The 15,962-nt window shown below is 36.9% G+C and overlaps 2 protein-coding genes across 2 annotated transcripts in view; one reads left to right on the top strand and one right to left on the bottom strand.

The window, feature by feature from the left end:
- The window catches only part of POLR3G (RNA polymerase III subunit G), a 100,175-nt gene that overhangs the window by 42,751 nt on the left and 41,462 nt on the right, over nucleotides 1-15,962 (top strand). The gene's annotated exons all lie outside the window — the stretch shown is intronic.
- MBLAC2 (metallo-beta-lactamase domain containing 2) lies at nucleotides 1,930-15,825 on the bottom strand (the record flags this gene model as incomplete). The annotated part of the gene is made up of 2 exons (XM_082458258.1): nucleotides 1,930-6,137; nucleotides 15,372-15,825. 2 exons carry the CDS (start codon nucleotides 15,823-15,825, stop codon nucleotides 5,752-5,754), a joined length of 840 nt encoding a protein of 279 aa, XP_082314384.1. The 3' UTR covers nucleotides 1,930-5,751.

Raw genomic sequence — 15,962 nt, 5'->3', positions numbered from 1 at the left:
AACTTCACTGTACGTTAAGCTTTGCTAAATCCCTCTCTTTTTAGTATAGGACCCTGGCTTAACAATGTCTAGTTTCTTTTGAGTAGAGATCCTATTTAATCCTCCTCACATAATAATCCTCTAGTCAGGAGCAGATCCCAGTTTTGCAGGGTCTGAAGCTCATGAAATTTGGGGGCGTTGAGACAGAGAATAAAAAATAACTTAGTTTAAAAAATTAAAACCAGGGCTTCCCTGGTGGCGCAGTGGTTGAGAATCCGCCTGTCAATGCAGGGGACACGGGTTCGAGCCCCGGTCTGGGAGGATCCCACATGCCGCGGAGCAACTAGGCCCGTGAGCCACAACTACTGAGCCTGCGCGTCTGGAGCCTGTGCTCTGCAACGGGAGAGGCCGCGATAGTGAGAGGCCCGCACACCACAATGAAGAGTGGCCCCCACTTGCTGCACCTAGAGAAAGCCCTCGTACAGAAACGAAGACCCAACACAGCCAAAAATAAATAAATAATAATTAAAAAAAAAAATTAAAACCAACCAAAAAATGACCATTTGAACACATTTCTTGGGCCCCTCCCAGGGCCTTGGAAGGGACCCATGCCAGTGCTAGGCTCTGAACCTAAAGATTACTTAATTTCATGGTAAATCTAAACTAGCCTCCAATCTTCCTTGAGGTGGGGGGAGAGGAAATTGCTTAGTAGTATAGAATTAGGGGGGATTTGATTTAAATTGCGAACAAACTTTGAAGCGAAAAGACTTTCACTCCAAGTCCTAGAGGTACCTGCTGCTATCAATTTCTAAGCCTTTTTAGGGGGAGTTGTGTTGTAAAGGATTGCTTCTTTGCTTTCCGCATTCCTGTTTTCAGCTTTCTTGTGTTTGCCAAATTAGTTTTTGTTTCTCTATCAGCTTTCCAATGTCCAAAATGTTGATGCTCTTGGGTCCTTTACATTCTTGCTGTTCTTGTTAGTTTATGACACTTGAAAAAAAACAAAAAAAGCCTTCCTTGTCATTTTACTGAGTTTCAGAAAGGGGCAGAAGTTAAGGTGTGCTATACCTGCCATTCTTAACCCAAAATCAGAATGTGCCATATCACACTCCAAAATTGCCCCAAAAAATGGCTGGAGGACTTTACACTCCTAGCAGCACAGCATGAAAATATCCACTTACCTTACCCTTGCCAACACTCCATATTCTCCACATTTCTCAATCTGGTTAAACTATCTCATTGCTTAAATTTGCATTTCCCTGATTACTAGTGAGGTTCAGGATAATTTTATGTTTATTGACCTTTTGTGTTTCCTCTTCTATGACTAACCTGTTTATATAATTTACCCATTTTTCTAATAAGTAGTGAAGGGTATCAGAACATGCCACCCTAAAATATATCACTTTGGCATACTGATTAAGCTGAAGGCAATTGAGAAAAAGCGAATACAGGAAAGGCTCTCTGACTTCCCCCTTACTACTCAAAGCAGGGCATAAAACTTCCCTTGAGAAAGATGCCTTCCCTGTACCAGGATGAGGAGAACATTCTTATCACTGGAGATGGGGATCCAACATCAAGATTAACCTGTATAAAAAATATCCATTAAAATAACCCTGGGACTTCCCTGGTGGCGCAGTGGATAAGAATCCACCTGCCAAGGCAGGGGACACGGGTTTGATCCCTGGTGCAGGAAAATCCCACATGCTGAGGAGCAACTAAGCCCATGCGCCACAACTACTGAGCCTGCACTCTAGAGCCCGCGAGCCACAACTACTGAGCCCACATGCCACAACTACTGAAGCCCGCACACCTAGAGCCTGTGCTCTGCAACAAGAGAAGCCACTGCAAGGAGAAGCCCTAGCACTGCAACGAAGAGTAGCCCCCGCTCGCCACAACTAGAGAAAGCCCGCGAGCAGCAAAGACCCGACACAGCCAAAAATTAAAAAAAAAAAAAAAAAAATTTGTATTTCATTAGTTTCCACAATTTATCAACCCTAGCTCAAGCCCCTTTTTCCTGTCTCATCATTCTCCAGTTTGTCTTTCTTTGCTAAAATGGTATACATGCGCTCAAGCCTATCCATTCCTTTGGGTTTATATTTCATATATATTAACCTCTGTGTACATGTAAAAATATTAACGTCAAATAAAATTTGTATGCTTTGCTCCTGTTAATCTCTTTTGTAAGTTTAATTCTCAGGCCCAGCCTCAGAATCTAAGAGGGTAAAGGAAAGGTCTTTCCTCCCATACATTAGTTTACCTTTTTCTTGTTGATTTGTAGGCATTCTTTGTATTTGTTTTAACATTTTTTTCTGTTACACAAGGTAGGAATATTTTTAAATTTCTCTCCCTCTTTAACTTTCATTATGACATCTGAGTTCTAAGACATTTTCAATTTTGATATAGTTTTGCTTTTTGTTTCTATATAGAAAAGATCTTCCCTATCCTAATGTCTTAAACATGATTAAAATTTTCTTTCAGTACACATGTGATTCTGCTTTTTTATATTTAGATGTTTAATCCATTTGGAATTTATTTTTATGATGGCAGGGGCCTTCTTTCCCACATCAACAATTAAAATATATATTAAATAGTCCCTCTTTTATCCATTTATTTGAAATGCTGTATTTATTAACTACTTAAGGCTTATACAGGTATTATTCAGTTTCTGGGTTCTCTATTCTTGCCTAGGGATTTACACCTTATTTATTACAAGCTTTTCAAAACTGCACTTCATATAGAAAATAACCTTGTAAGACATTAAATGGAAATTTGCTAACATTATAAAAAATACCAACTATAGATTGAAATAAAATGTCCACTTTAATAGTTATCACATAAATGTTTACTTACACTTATCTGAAAATTATAAGAGGACAATTTGTGCATGTCACATTCATATTACTATCCATATAAGAACAACTACACATAATCATTTATTCAACTATATCAGAATAACACACAAGGTTTTGTTTGTTTTAGACTTCTCAGTTAAAAGGAAACACCAAATAAGGAAACTGAATTTCCAAAAATTAGGTTATTAACAAAATGAATAATAAAAATTATTTCTAAATGTCTTAGGTTTTGACAACTTTGAATTATACTTACATAACATTACTTCCCCAAACCATAAATTACAACAAGGGTCACTGTCAGGGTGAAAATATATATTTTTAAAGTTTCTTTAAAATATGCTATTATGCTTTAACATCACTTGATTTATTCTTGGCACATGTGGCATCTTGAAAAGTAAAAACACACTTTGCCAGTTTTATGTTATTGTGCAGGTATAAGAGAAAGAGCACAGCTTGGGAGACAGACAGACTTGTGTTCAGTTACCAGCTTTGTCCAAAGTTGTGTTGTTAGGCTGGTCAATTACTTCTTGGCACTGGGGCCAGGATTAAATTAAATAATGCCTATTTTAAAATGCATAGCATGGGCACTAAATGAATGATACATCCTTTCCCTAATTTACCCACATTGAAGCAATAGCAAAATATCACAGTCTTATGTTTTGGTACAATTTGAAAAACTAGGAAAAAAATTGGTAAATTTAAAAATAAAATCAATGTGCTTTGAAAAAATCGCACTTTGAAGAAATAAGGAAAGCCTTCATCGGTTTAAATATTTTTCAATAAAACTTAGTGCCTACTATAACCTGATTTTTAAAAAAAGTCCTAAAATATGATAAAATGGTCAATGGTTAAGGACTTTTGGTTTTCTCTTGTGCTATTGATATAAAAATAATGGCTATATTTAAGGCTCATTAAGTGATATAGTTTGTAGTTGCCCTGAACCAAATCTATGTTCTTGATGTTGCACTATCAATTAAAACAGACCTACTGCCTTGAATGACTGTCATAGAGAAATTCCCATGATATTCTTCATTTCAACAACCATGGCTTCCTTGCTGATTTTAAGTAAGGGTTCATTTTGTGGCATGTGGCAGTACAGCTTGTCTGTCTTAAGGATGATTCTTATATACACAATCACAGACCCATCTTTCTTATGCCAAATGCTTGGTGTTTAGAAGATCTAAGACACCGGAAAATTGAATTGACACAAGGAATAGCCTACTCTAGACAGCAATACTTCCATCCCTATTCTTAGCACTGAGGATGCAGAAACAACCCCATTCTTGTTTTCTACCCTCACCACCCAACAAATCATCCTTCCAAATCTGACTCAAAAACTCCTCCTCCAGGAACCTTTCCCTAACCAAACTTCACACCCCTCCATTTATGTCCCTGACACTCATGTGTAATTTGTATTAACTTCAACCTGCATATACTATTATTCAAGTTTTGTTTGTCTTCTACTTCCAGCTAGGATATAGTCTCTGACTTTTTAAGCTTCCACAGTGTTTAGCACAATGTATGCATGTATGTATGTAACTGTGTGTTTGCATGTGGGGTGTGTGTGTGTGTGGAATGAATAAAAGACTAAAGAACCTGAGTGGGGTGTAGGGTAGGAAAAGTTTCATATTTTTTCAGAAATCAAAATTGCTGGACCTTCCTAATACTAAAAAATCTGATTTCCAAAGCTATCTGAGTTTGGTTTTGGCTATGTCAATAATAAAAAGGCAGTGAAAAAACTGTTTAAAAAACCCTCATGAAATATTCCAAAAGGCTTTTCAATAAATTATTAAGAGTACCAAACTAAAATATTTTACTAAATAGTGGGATAATCTTTCCTATATCTTTATAAATGTAGACTTCTTTTCATTCAAGACAAAGAATACTGAACAGGAATAGGTGTTGTGAATCAGGATAAAAAAGGCAATTCACTCTAAGTCAATATCTAATGCACATTTTGCAATTAATTTGAAAAGGCTTCTGTGGCAAATATGTATGTTATGTTAAGTAAAAGAATGGTTTATATTAGGATGTTGTTTGGTACTATAAAATATGACACATATACTACAGCTGCTATTTAAAAAGAAAAATTTTGTTTATTATAGCTGTTATTATTAAAATAGGATATAATTTTAAAATTACTCTTAATGTGTATATTTTCAAATTTGCCTGACAGTGTCCTTTTGAGAAATCTGACAACTTATAGTTAGATTACAGACATTTGAATTTCACTTTTACAACTGAAAGTATTACACTTACTTAATAACAAACAACAATATATAGTAGTTTTTTTTTACTGAAGCACTCTGCAATTTATATTTAAAGCTTTGCAATAAAACAAAATTCACTGTTTTTTGTACGTAAAATTACATAACACATAATGTACACTATAATTACATTAAGAATAAATAAAATGAAGCATAAAAATTCTGTACCATAACAATGGATTGTTTTAGCTGTCATTCTAAATGTTAGTTTAAGTTTTGAGTTCTAATGTACTTTAAGCCCAAAAACCTTTATCTTCAAATAATATATTAAAAATATCGTTTGGAGTATAAACATAAAACTCTTTATTCTCTTTTTTCTAGGTCATCTAGGAAATAAAATGAGAGAAATGAGACGCAAGGATAGTTCTTTCTCTTACTGCAAAATGCCTCCTTGCTTCCTCATATACCTCTATATCATTTCTAGAACAAATATTACAGAATGATGGCAAATTACAAGCTTTGGCAAATTATAAGCTTATTTAAGTGGTTTCTTATTTGGAAAAAAGAAAAAATTTAAACTAAGAAGTTCCGTTTTTGGCTTATTCATTCTCAACCTTTTTTTCTCTAATACATAATAGTAGTAAAAAAGCACTTCTTAAAATGCTCACTATTTTAAACAACACAGAATTAAGTGGATTAATTTACAGAATTAAATACTAGGGCGAGGTCCTAGAATTTGTTACACGTAGGGCTAAACTTGCAAGAGATCGCATGGCAAAAGTAGAAACTTTGTGACATATCCCAGCTTTTGAAATATAGTTAGAAGCCAATCGAAAAAGCCTTTCAGCACCAAAGGTATTGAAGTGCCCAGGAAGCACCTTCTCTACCAGACCTCTGTCCACTAATTCTATCAGACGTTCACAGGTTCCAACATAGTCACTTATCCTGCTGTATGGGAGCCAGTCAATCAGTGATCCATCATACACGACGTCTCCACTGAAGAGAATCTTTCGGTCTTTGTCATGTAAGCAAATACTGCCCCTAGAATGACCAGGCATGTGCATAACAGTGAGCTGTCTGTCACCAAGGTTGATCACATCCCCTAAAAATGGAAACAGAATTTACAGATAAACATGTTATATATTTGACTTCAATCACTTAAAGAATAGAAGAACACAATGGTTTCAAAGATGTTGGGAAGGATGAACTTATTTTACTTTTATTTTAAAAATACCTACTTCTTATTGATGATTTAAAATAAGTTGCCTATATTTCATTTCTGTTGTTTGCTAGACCAGTGTTTGCCAAAGTAAACAGTGAAACACAATTTCTGCTGGTTGTTATAATATATAAAAGAAAAGAAGATTCTGTGGTCAAATAATTTTGAAAACTCTTCCTTCAAAGAAAATTAAGCAGCTTTCTTTTCTGCAAGATATGCTAATGTACATTTAATATGCTAACGTACATTGTGGACATACACAAGGGAGATATGGCTGTATAGTTTCTCAAATTTATTTGACCCAAAACCTCATTTTTCAGAATATCCATTGTACTAGTATCTGGTGACACAATTCATGAATGGTGCTCTAGTGAACAGTATTCTATTTTTGCCCTTTGTTTTGTCACTCTATGGAAATTAAGGCCTGAGGAATCAGTACAAATGATGATGCTCTGGCTACTGGTATTGCTGTAATAAACTGTTGTTAGTCTCTGACCCAGGAACCTCATGTCTTCTGTCAGAATCCATGAAACTGTGGCAGGCTAACTTACTAACCTGCAAGTATGGTAAAATCTCACACTCTTCCCAGTTATTTGACAGTGGGGAGGAAACTGAGCTATATGCATACAAATTGCTCTTTTACTGGATTTAAATCAGTACTAATTTAGGTAAATCATAATAAGTTAAAATATTCATATTGTTATCTCTAGTGCAAACATACACATATACAGAAAAAAATCAAAGAAATGTAGCTAAAACTAATAGTGAAATTAAAATGGTGTAATAATCAGGAATTGTTAAACATAAAAGAAGAAAATAAAGGAAAAACAAAGACATAAACAAGAAATGAGACACAGAAAACAGATAACAAAATGGCAGACCTAAATACAACCATACCAATAATTATATTAAATATGAAAGGGATAAACACTCTAATCAAAGGCAGAGATTGTCAGACTAGATTAAAAAGTGAGATATGTATGCAGTCTACGAGAGGAACTATAAAATCAAAGACAAAAATAGTTTGAAAAATTATACCATATGAATATTAACAATAAGGGCTTCTCTGGTGGCGCAGTGGTTAAGAATCCGCCTTAACTTAATGCAGGGGACACGGGCTCGAGCCCTGGTCTGGGAAGATCCCACATGCCATGGAGCAACTAAGCCCGTGCGCCACAACTACTGAGCCCACATGCCACAACTACTGAAGCCTGTGCACCTAGAGCCCGTGCTCTGCAACAAGAGAAGACACCACAATGAAGAAGTGCACCGCAACTAAGAGTAGCCCCTTCTAGCCACAACTAGAGAAAACCTGCATGCAGCAATGAAGACCCAACGCAGCCAAAAATAAATAAATTAAATAAATAAATTTTAAAAATATATATTAACAATAAGAGAACCAGAGTGGCAATACTGTCAGACAAAATGGATTTTTATATAAGAATATTACTAGAGAAAAGAGGTACATTTTATGAGGCTATACATTAGGTCAATACATGACAAAAAATTCTAAATGCATATGTACCTAAAATAGAGACTAAAAATTCTTCAAATAAAAACTGGCATAATTAAAATAAGAATAAACAGTTCAACAACTGTGCTTAGAGATTTGAATAGTCCTCTCTGAATAATTCATAATACAAGTAGATTGAAAATCAGTAAGGATACAGAAGACCTAAACAACACTATCAACCAGCTTGACCTATATAAAACTGACATATATAAAATAGTTTACACCAAAACAGTGAAGTACACATTCTTTTCAATTGCACATGAAAAAGGTGTTTTGTTATATTTGTACACTGAAAACTACAGAAACACTTTCAAGAGAAATTAAAGAGGATCTAAGCAAAAGGAGAAACATGCCATATCCATTGATTGGAAGACTCAAAGCTGTTAGGATGGTAATTAAATCCAGTTTTTCCTATAACTTCACTGTCTAATAGTACTTTCTAAGATAATGGAAATGTTCTGTATCAACACTGTCCAATATGGTAGCCACCAGCTACATGTGGCTAATGGTACTTGAAATAAAGCTAGTGCAACAAGGAACTAAACTTTAAATTTAATCAATCTTAATTAATTTAAATTTGTATTAGATAGCTACATGTGGCTAGTGACTACTTTAATGGTCAGTGTAGATCTATAGATTCAAGAATCTCAATCAAAACCTTGACATGCTTTTTTACAGAAATTGAAAATCTGCCTCTGAAATTTATATGGAAATGCAAATGACTTAGAATAGCCAAAACAATTTTGAAATAGAGGTATAAAGTTGGAGGACTTAATCTAATTTCAAGAATTATAACGAAGTTGCAATAATCAGGAGAGTGTGGTGCTGGTTAAATGATAGACATAATCATTGAAAGAGACTAGAGTCCAGAAGAAAACACTCACATATATGGTCAGTGGATTTTTGACAAAAGTATCAATTAAGATAATTCACTGGGTAAAAGGATAGTCTCTTCAACAAATTAGAGCGGAATACTTTGGATATATATATATATGCAAATAAACAATAAGCACCTCTCAACCCTTACTTCACAATATTAACAAAAATTAACTCCAAATGGATCATAATCCTAAATGTGAGAGCTTCTAGGAAAAAAAAAAACAGAAGAAAATCTTTGTGATCTTGGGCTAGTCATAGAACTCTTAGATATGACACAAAAAGCATAAAACATAAGGAAAAATGACTAATTGGACTTCATCCAAGTTATAAACTTTCTTGCTTAAAAAGATACCATTAAGAAAATGAAAAGGCAGGCCACACACTGGGAGAAAATACTTGCAAAATGTATATCTGATAAAGGACTTGAATTCAGAATATATAAAGAACTCTTACAACTCAATAAGAAAACAATTTTTCAATTTTTAAAAAAGAGAAAAGTTTTGATAGACCCTTTAACAAAGAAGATATTTGAATAGCAAATAAGTACCTGAAAAGATGCTCAATATCATTAGCCATTAGGGAAATGCAAATTAAACCTCAGTGAAATACCACTACATACTCACTATAATGGCTAAAATCAAAGGACTGACAAAATCAAGCATTGACAGAGATGTGGAGAAACTGGATCTCCTATACACTGCGCTTGGGAATGTAAAATGGTATAGCACTTTGGAAAACAGTTTGGCACCTTCTTAAACATTTAACATACATTTACCATACAACCCAGGAATTCCATTTCTAGCTATCTACCAAGGAAATGAAAGCATGCATCCACACAAAGGCTTATATGCAAATTTTCATGCTGCATTATTCATAACAATTTCAAACTAGAAAGTTCAAATTTCCTTCAACAGGTGAATATATAAAATGTGTTATATCCATAAATGAGTTATTTCTCAGCAATAGAAAGGAATTATTAATAGATAAAACAACATGCATGAATCTCCAAAACAGTATGCCAAATGAAAGAAGACACAAAATATATTATATGATTACATTTGTAGAAAATTTTCAGAAAAACAAAACTATAGTGACACAAAACAGATCAGTGGGGCCCGGCATGGGAGTAGGGATTGTTCTGGTCTTGCCTTGAATCCCAAAATTACATTAAAATGGAATCAGGTACTCCCAAAGTTCCCCACATTCTAGTCATAAGGGGCCAGATTCCTTCACAGGATAATTGTTCCAGATTCAAAGTGCTCCTGGGGCTCACAAACCACTGCCATTTCCTGTATGATTGGCAAGTAAGGTAAAGGAAATTATAGCTAAGTTGATTTAATAATAGAGCTGTTGGAGACAGATTGTTTAATAAATGTACAGGAAGGAAAGGAATGAGGGAAGTTCGATGCTAAAAAAGGAGCTCTAGAGAATTACCTATGGAGGGGTAGAGTCTTATGGGTTTTTGATATTCAAGGCAAGGTGATACTCAAAATACTTAGCAACAGATAAGACATAAGCACCCACCTATCAAAATGGATACCAACTATAAGCAATTGATAAGGCCATAGTGACTGAATATTACTAGATCTGCCATTACCCTATGGTTTTATAAATGCCTCCCTTACGCTTATAATGCTCACATATAGAGGTCATCAAGACCTCTCGTATAAGAACCAAAACTGCCTATGAAATGTATCATACGTATACCATATATAAATATATATAAAAATATATATATACACACACTATCCTTCCAAGCCCTCACGCTAACCCAGTTTTCACCAGATTCCAACCATACTAGACTTCTCTTGGCTGCTCAAATACCCTTTCCCATCTTGGCATCCCCAATTTTTAATTTTTATTTCATTTTTAACCAACAAACTAGATGTACATATTTCAAATAAAAAACTTCAGAAGCACTTAAAATATTCTTTGCCACATCCTGGCTCTATCTCCAATTCTGCTCCCAAGAGGCAACAACTTTTAACAATTATAGCAGCTTCTTCTGGTAGTTGCCTCTACTAGATATAGTTATGTAAATAATATTTATACTCCATTTCTTGTTTTCCCAATTAGATATACTCTACTGATTTCATTCATGTATAACCATTTCTTGGTTTTTAAATTTTAGATGTTGCCCATTGACTGCCACTATGAAATATAAGGATTTTTAGTAGCTCTTTTTACTCCCCTCTGTCCACCTACCATCAGCACACATATATACATTTCTCATCCTTTCACCCCTCAAAAGAGTAATGATTCAACTGCTTAGATCTGGAACACTCTGTGCCTGAGGTTCTATCATTGTCAGTGTCATCCTTTGCCATCATCCTGATGCTTCCTTTCAACTTTCTCTTGCATTAGATCTCCTGTTTCCTTTACTCCATATCTTCCTCTTGGTTTACTCCCTTATTTTGAAGGGAGTAAACAGGATAAAGGTATATCTTAGTATCTTCCTAAGTAATAGCATGCGGGATTTTTTGAGAACTTGATTGATAGTGGAATGGATGTTAGAATTCTAAGTTGGAAATCAGTTTTAGTCAGATAAAGCACAGCTCTTCTTTTCTAGCTCCAAAGCCATTATGATCTAGATGACCTTTTTTCCTTTAAATTTGGAAGCCCGTAGACTCTTCTTTGACCCCAGTGTTCTGAAATTTTATAATAATGTGCCTTGGGTTGGATGTGTTTTCATCTATTGTGCAGGGAAGTCCATGGGCTCTTTCAATCTGGAAATTTACATCCCTTAATCATGGGATATTTTCTTGAATTTTCTCTACTATGTTTCTTTTCCTCTACTTTCTCTGTTTGCTCTATCTGTGCTCCTATTATTCCAATGTCAGATTTTTCACACTGGTCCTTTACTGGTTCTCTCCTACTTTTCATTTTGCCTATTTGTTCCTTTTGTATGTTTTTCAACTTTATCTTCCAGATATTCTAGTAAATAATTTCTGACATTTTAAATTCCAAGAGTTCTTTTATGAGTGTGAATATTGTTCTGTCTGCTGCTTATTTTTAAGGCATCCTGTTGTCTCTCAGATATCTTGAATGCAATAGATTGTTATCCCCTGATGATATTAATGATTGCCCTCTCCTCTCAAGTTGCTTTACGTTGTTTTAGTATTTGATTTCATGTAGGATTTTTCTCAGATTTTTTATAATGCTTGCTTGTCTGTTTAAGAGTGGGGGGATAATGAAAAAGTTGTTTGAAGCACATGCATGGGGCCTGGTGAGCTAGGCTTCACTGTAGAAAGTTCAAGCCAAAGATTACTTAGGAATCAGCATCTTAGTCTTTCCTCTAGGGCTGGGCAGATTTTCCAGATAAGATTCTTCCAGTTTCCTACTTGGGTGGGGGAGAGGTAAAAGCCTGGCTCTCATTCTTCTGGGAAACTAGTAAAGAACATATATATTACCTCTCTATCATCTATCTATCTATCTATCTATCTATCTATCTATCTATCTATTCTTTATTTGTATATATATATACACATACACTTATCCCATTTTCCATCTGAACTCCTGAGCTCATTAGTACTTGGCATCCCTCAATCAAGAAACCCCTTTGCTTGCAACTTCCCTGGTGGTCCAGTGGTTAAGACTCCTCGCTTCCACTGCAGGATGGGTTTGATCCCTGGTGGGGGAACTAAGATCTCATATGCTGCGTGGCGCAGCCAAAAAAAAAAAGAACCCCCTTTACTTTATTCTCCCCAGAGAACAAACTAACTCTGGGGAGAGGAGCATTCACTTAGGGAGAAGAGTTCAGAGTTTTAACAGCTTCTTAAATGGCTTTCAACCAATTCTACTTATTTTAGTTTTCTTCCCTTTGCCCCCACTAAGGTACCAGCTACTGCTAATTCCTGAGCCTTTAAAGTCTCCTGCAGTGCAAACTGGATTGGCTCCCAATTTTCTATTGCTGGCATAGGATAAAACTGCTAACTCAGTCATCACATTTACTCTCCAGCATCCAAAACAGAACCTCAGTCAATGTGGATTTATACATAAAACAAATAGACAAACCATGGTCCATTTGCTGTAATCTTAGTGGGATTTTGAGAGGGAGTCAAATTAGATGTGTTCGTTCAATCTGCTACCCTTCTGGAATCTATTTTTTGTTTTTAACCTCCCCAAATGATTTTTAAGTTTACGTGAAACAACTGTTCTAATATCTTGATGACTCTAGGAAAATTGTTTAAACATGTACAATAGGGGCCAAAATGCCTGCCTATTGTGAAAAACAGGCAGAATGATGTGTGCCCATTCAAGAAGAATGTGCTATATCAATTTAGGGTTTATTGCTATCTTCTTATAAGAAGATATGATTTCACTATTAGCAGGGCGAGTTGTTTTTCCATCAAAGATGATGCACTTGATGATGATCTCTCCTTGCCCTCCTTGTCCCTCATAAACAAGTCAGCTTTTGGGTTAGTGATACACTGCACAGATTTATGCTTCTCCATGACAGGTGGTCATCAATACAGTAAATGAAATGTAATAAGCTAATGAATTCAGCCTCCTTATTTTCTAACCGAAACAATGAAGACTTCATGCTGTTAGGTATGTGCGGTTCATGTGTATGCAACTGTGTATGAATTTTTAATATAAATATTTTCTATCTCCTTCCAGGCACCTGGATTATGATAATATCAAGTTAGCAGGCCACACCATTCAGAAGAGACAGGAAATTAATATTCCTGAGAAAAGAGGATATTAGATACTACTTGAGAGGGTGAGACATCCAGCTCCTAATGAAAAACAATTTTTAATTTAACACAGTATTACCACCTTCAAAGTTTTTAGTAAATATTAAGCTTTCATTTCACACTTTCAAAGTCTTAAAGCACCACACAGGTAGCTTGCAGGTCCCTTGCAACTCCAAAATCCCGTAATTCCAGCATCAACTGGGATTTAGGAAACCTGGTTTCCAGTCCGAGCTCTTTCCCTAACTGGCTATGTGACTTCAGGTATGATATTCAAGCCTGACACAGGCTTGAATGAAGGCTTCATCATGAAGCTTTTTATAGGCTTCATCATGAAGCGTTTTATAGGCTTCATCTATAAAACAATAATTCCTGTCATTCTTTCATCATTGATTTCCTATTTCTGGCACAGAAGCAAAAGTAAATAAATCAAGTCATTTATTCATTTAGACAATTTAAATATATTTTAAATACTAATGTAAACTTTTTTTGGGGGGGGAGCTGGGTGTTAATTTAGTCTGAATACCCATCAACTGCATGGAAATCCTACCTCTAAAAGTATCAATTCCATCAAGAAATACAGTAATTAAAAGTATCTTTAATGTAAATTTAGTTTTCTTTCACCTCAAATTGTCAGGTAATGTAAGACTCCCATCTAAACCATTGTTTTTTTTAATCTTTAGATTTAAAATTTTAATGAAAAGACTGTTTAAGTGGGGTGTGAGGTATAGAATCTTGCTTTCTATTTTTTATGTCTCAAGTGATCAAGATCTCATCTGTAAGATAAACCCATTTTTGTAAAGTACTTCATTATTTGTCATACTGGTTGGTCATAAAAGTGAGACTTACTGTACGGCAGCAACTGGATTTTTCTGCCTCTTAGAGGAACGGTTTAATAAATTAATTTGGAAAATAAAATAGTTTCAAGATAGAAAGGAAAGAGGGTTTCACCTCCTACTCAGAATTACCATAATATATTTATGGGGTAGGATTTATGTATGATCTGCATGCTTTGATCTATTGTGCCTGGGTTGCAATCCTAGCTTTTGTCTGTATCTTGCTCTGTGGACTCTAGACAAGCCATTTAATAGGGAGTCAGTAGCCTCACTTCAAATGTGTTGTGAGGATAAAATCAACAGAAGCATTCTAAAAAGAAAAAAGAAATTAATATACAAATATCACTGCTGTGACCAACTGGCTCAATTATTTAAGTGACTGTGAGGTTGGAAGGGCTGGAACCCTACACTATTTTATTCCATTAGTTTCTTTCTGAACACCATCCTGTTTTTCACAGAGCCAAAGAGGCCCAAGGTTATCTATGCATTAGTCCACATACTGCACCATTACGGGAAATAGCCTCCTTATTAATCTTTCTCAGGCCTTGCTTTCAACCAGAACAGAGAGCTGTCATAACATAAGACTCAGACATATTCAACTTTTTATGTTCACAATCAAGCTTTTTCTCTTGTGAGGCAACATCAAGAACAGAAACCTATCTGGAAGATAAAGATGCATGAGCAGATGAGAACCACTGCTTTCTAACGGCTTTCTAAGACTACAGGTGGGAATTGTTCATACCCCGCGGATGAAGTCAGCAGTTCTCAAAAGCATAGAACATGACATGCACTCTCCATGAGGCGTCATTCCTTAAAAGTCTTTTCGCTAGAAAAGTGCCTGGAAATGTCAGACTTATGTTCGGGAAAAGAATGGGAATCCTAGTCAGAAGTCTCTATAGTGTTACTACATACCGTACCTTACACAGGAAACTGACTAGGGGGTGGGGCCGGCTTTCAGTCGAGTACTCAGCATTACTACAAGGTGCCGGAGCTTGTCTCTGGTAGGGAAGGCTGCAATGGCCTTCCAAAGACTCTATGGTCGAGTGGGCTTCTGACTCAGGGAAGGGAGAAACATAAGTAGTGTTTCTGCGATGTGACACCTTACAGCCGAGCAGGTCTGCAACAAGCATCCCTCGGACAGTTTCTCCCCAGTCCCTTCCCTTAATGAGAACGCGCGCCCGTGAGGAACCATTACCATCCTGCAGGATGAGGGTGGGCTGCACCGCTTGCACTCGGAACTGCCTGGCCCTCCAGCCCGGGCTCGGCGCCCGCACCACCTCACTGTCGGAGAGCCAGGTCACGGTCTCAAAGTTGTCCCCGCGAGCCAGCGCCTCGGCCTCGGCGTGGTGCACCGCCACCCGGTCGAACTGGTAGAGGCCGCCGGAGTGGTCGAAGTGCACGTGGGTGGCCACAGCCAGCAGTGGCCGGCAAGCCGCATCCTCTTTGACCCTGCGGTCCTGCAAGAGGCCGGAGGAGTACAGGTACTCCGGGAGGCTGCGCAGCCCCAGGCCTGTGTCGATCACCACGTCCTGCTCGGAGCCGCGCACCAGCCAGATGTTGGCGCGGTTGCCAGACTCATAGAAGCGTTCCTGAATCCAGAAGATGCCGTCGCCCAGGGACTTGTGGGCGTACCACTCGAGCGCAGACATGCTGGGCAAGGATGCGGCCAGGCGGAGTGGGTGTGGGCGTGTGTGCCTCCCGCAGGCTGTCCAGACTCGGGCGCTGCCGCTGTTAAGGAGCGGTCTGCCCGCAGCCGGGGAGAAAGCGCAGAGCTAGGAGGGGGCGG

Source organism: Balaenoptera physalus, assembly GCF_965194825.1.
Source record: "Balaenoptera physalus genome assembly, chromosome: 3".
NCBI classification, from domain to species: Eukaryota; Metazoa; Chordata; class Mammalia; order Artiodactyla; family Balaenopteridae; genus Balaenoptera; species Balaenoptera physalus.
The sequence above is the reverse complement of the archived record's forward strand: the minus strand, read 5'-3'. Positions and strand labels throughout refer to the sequence as shown.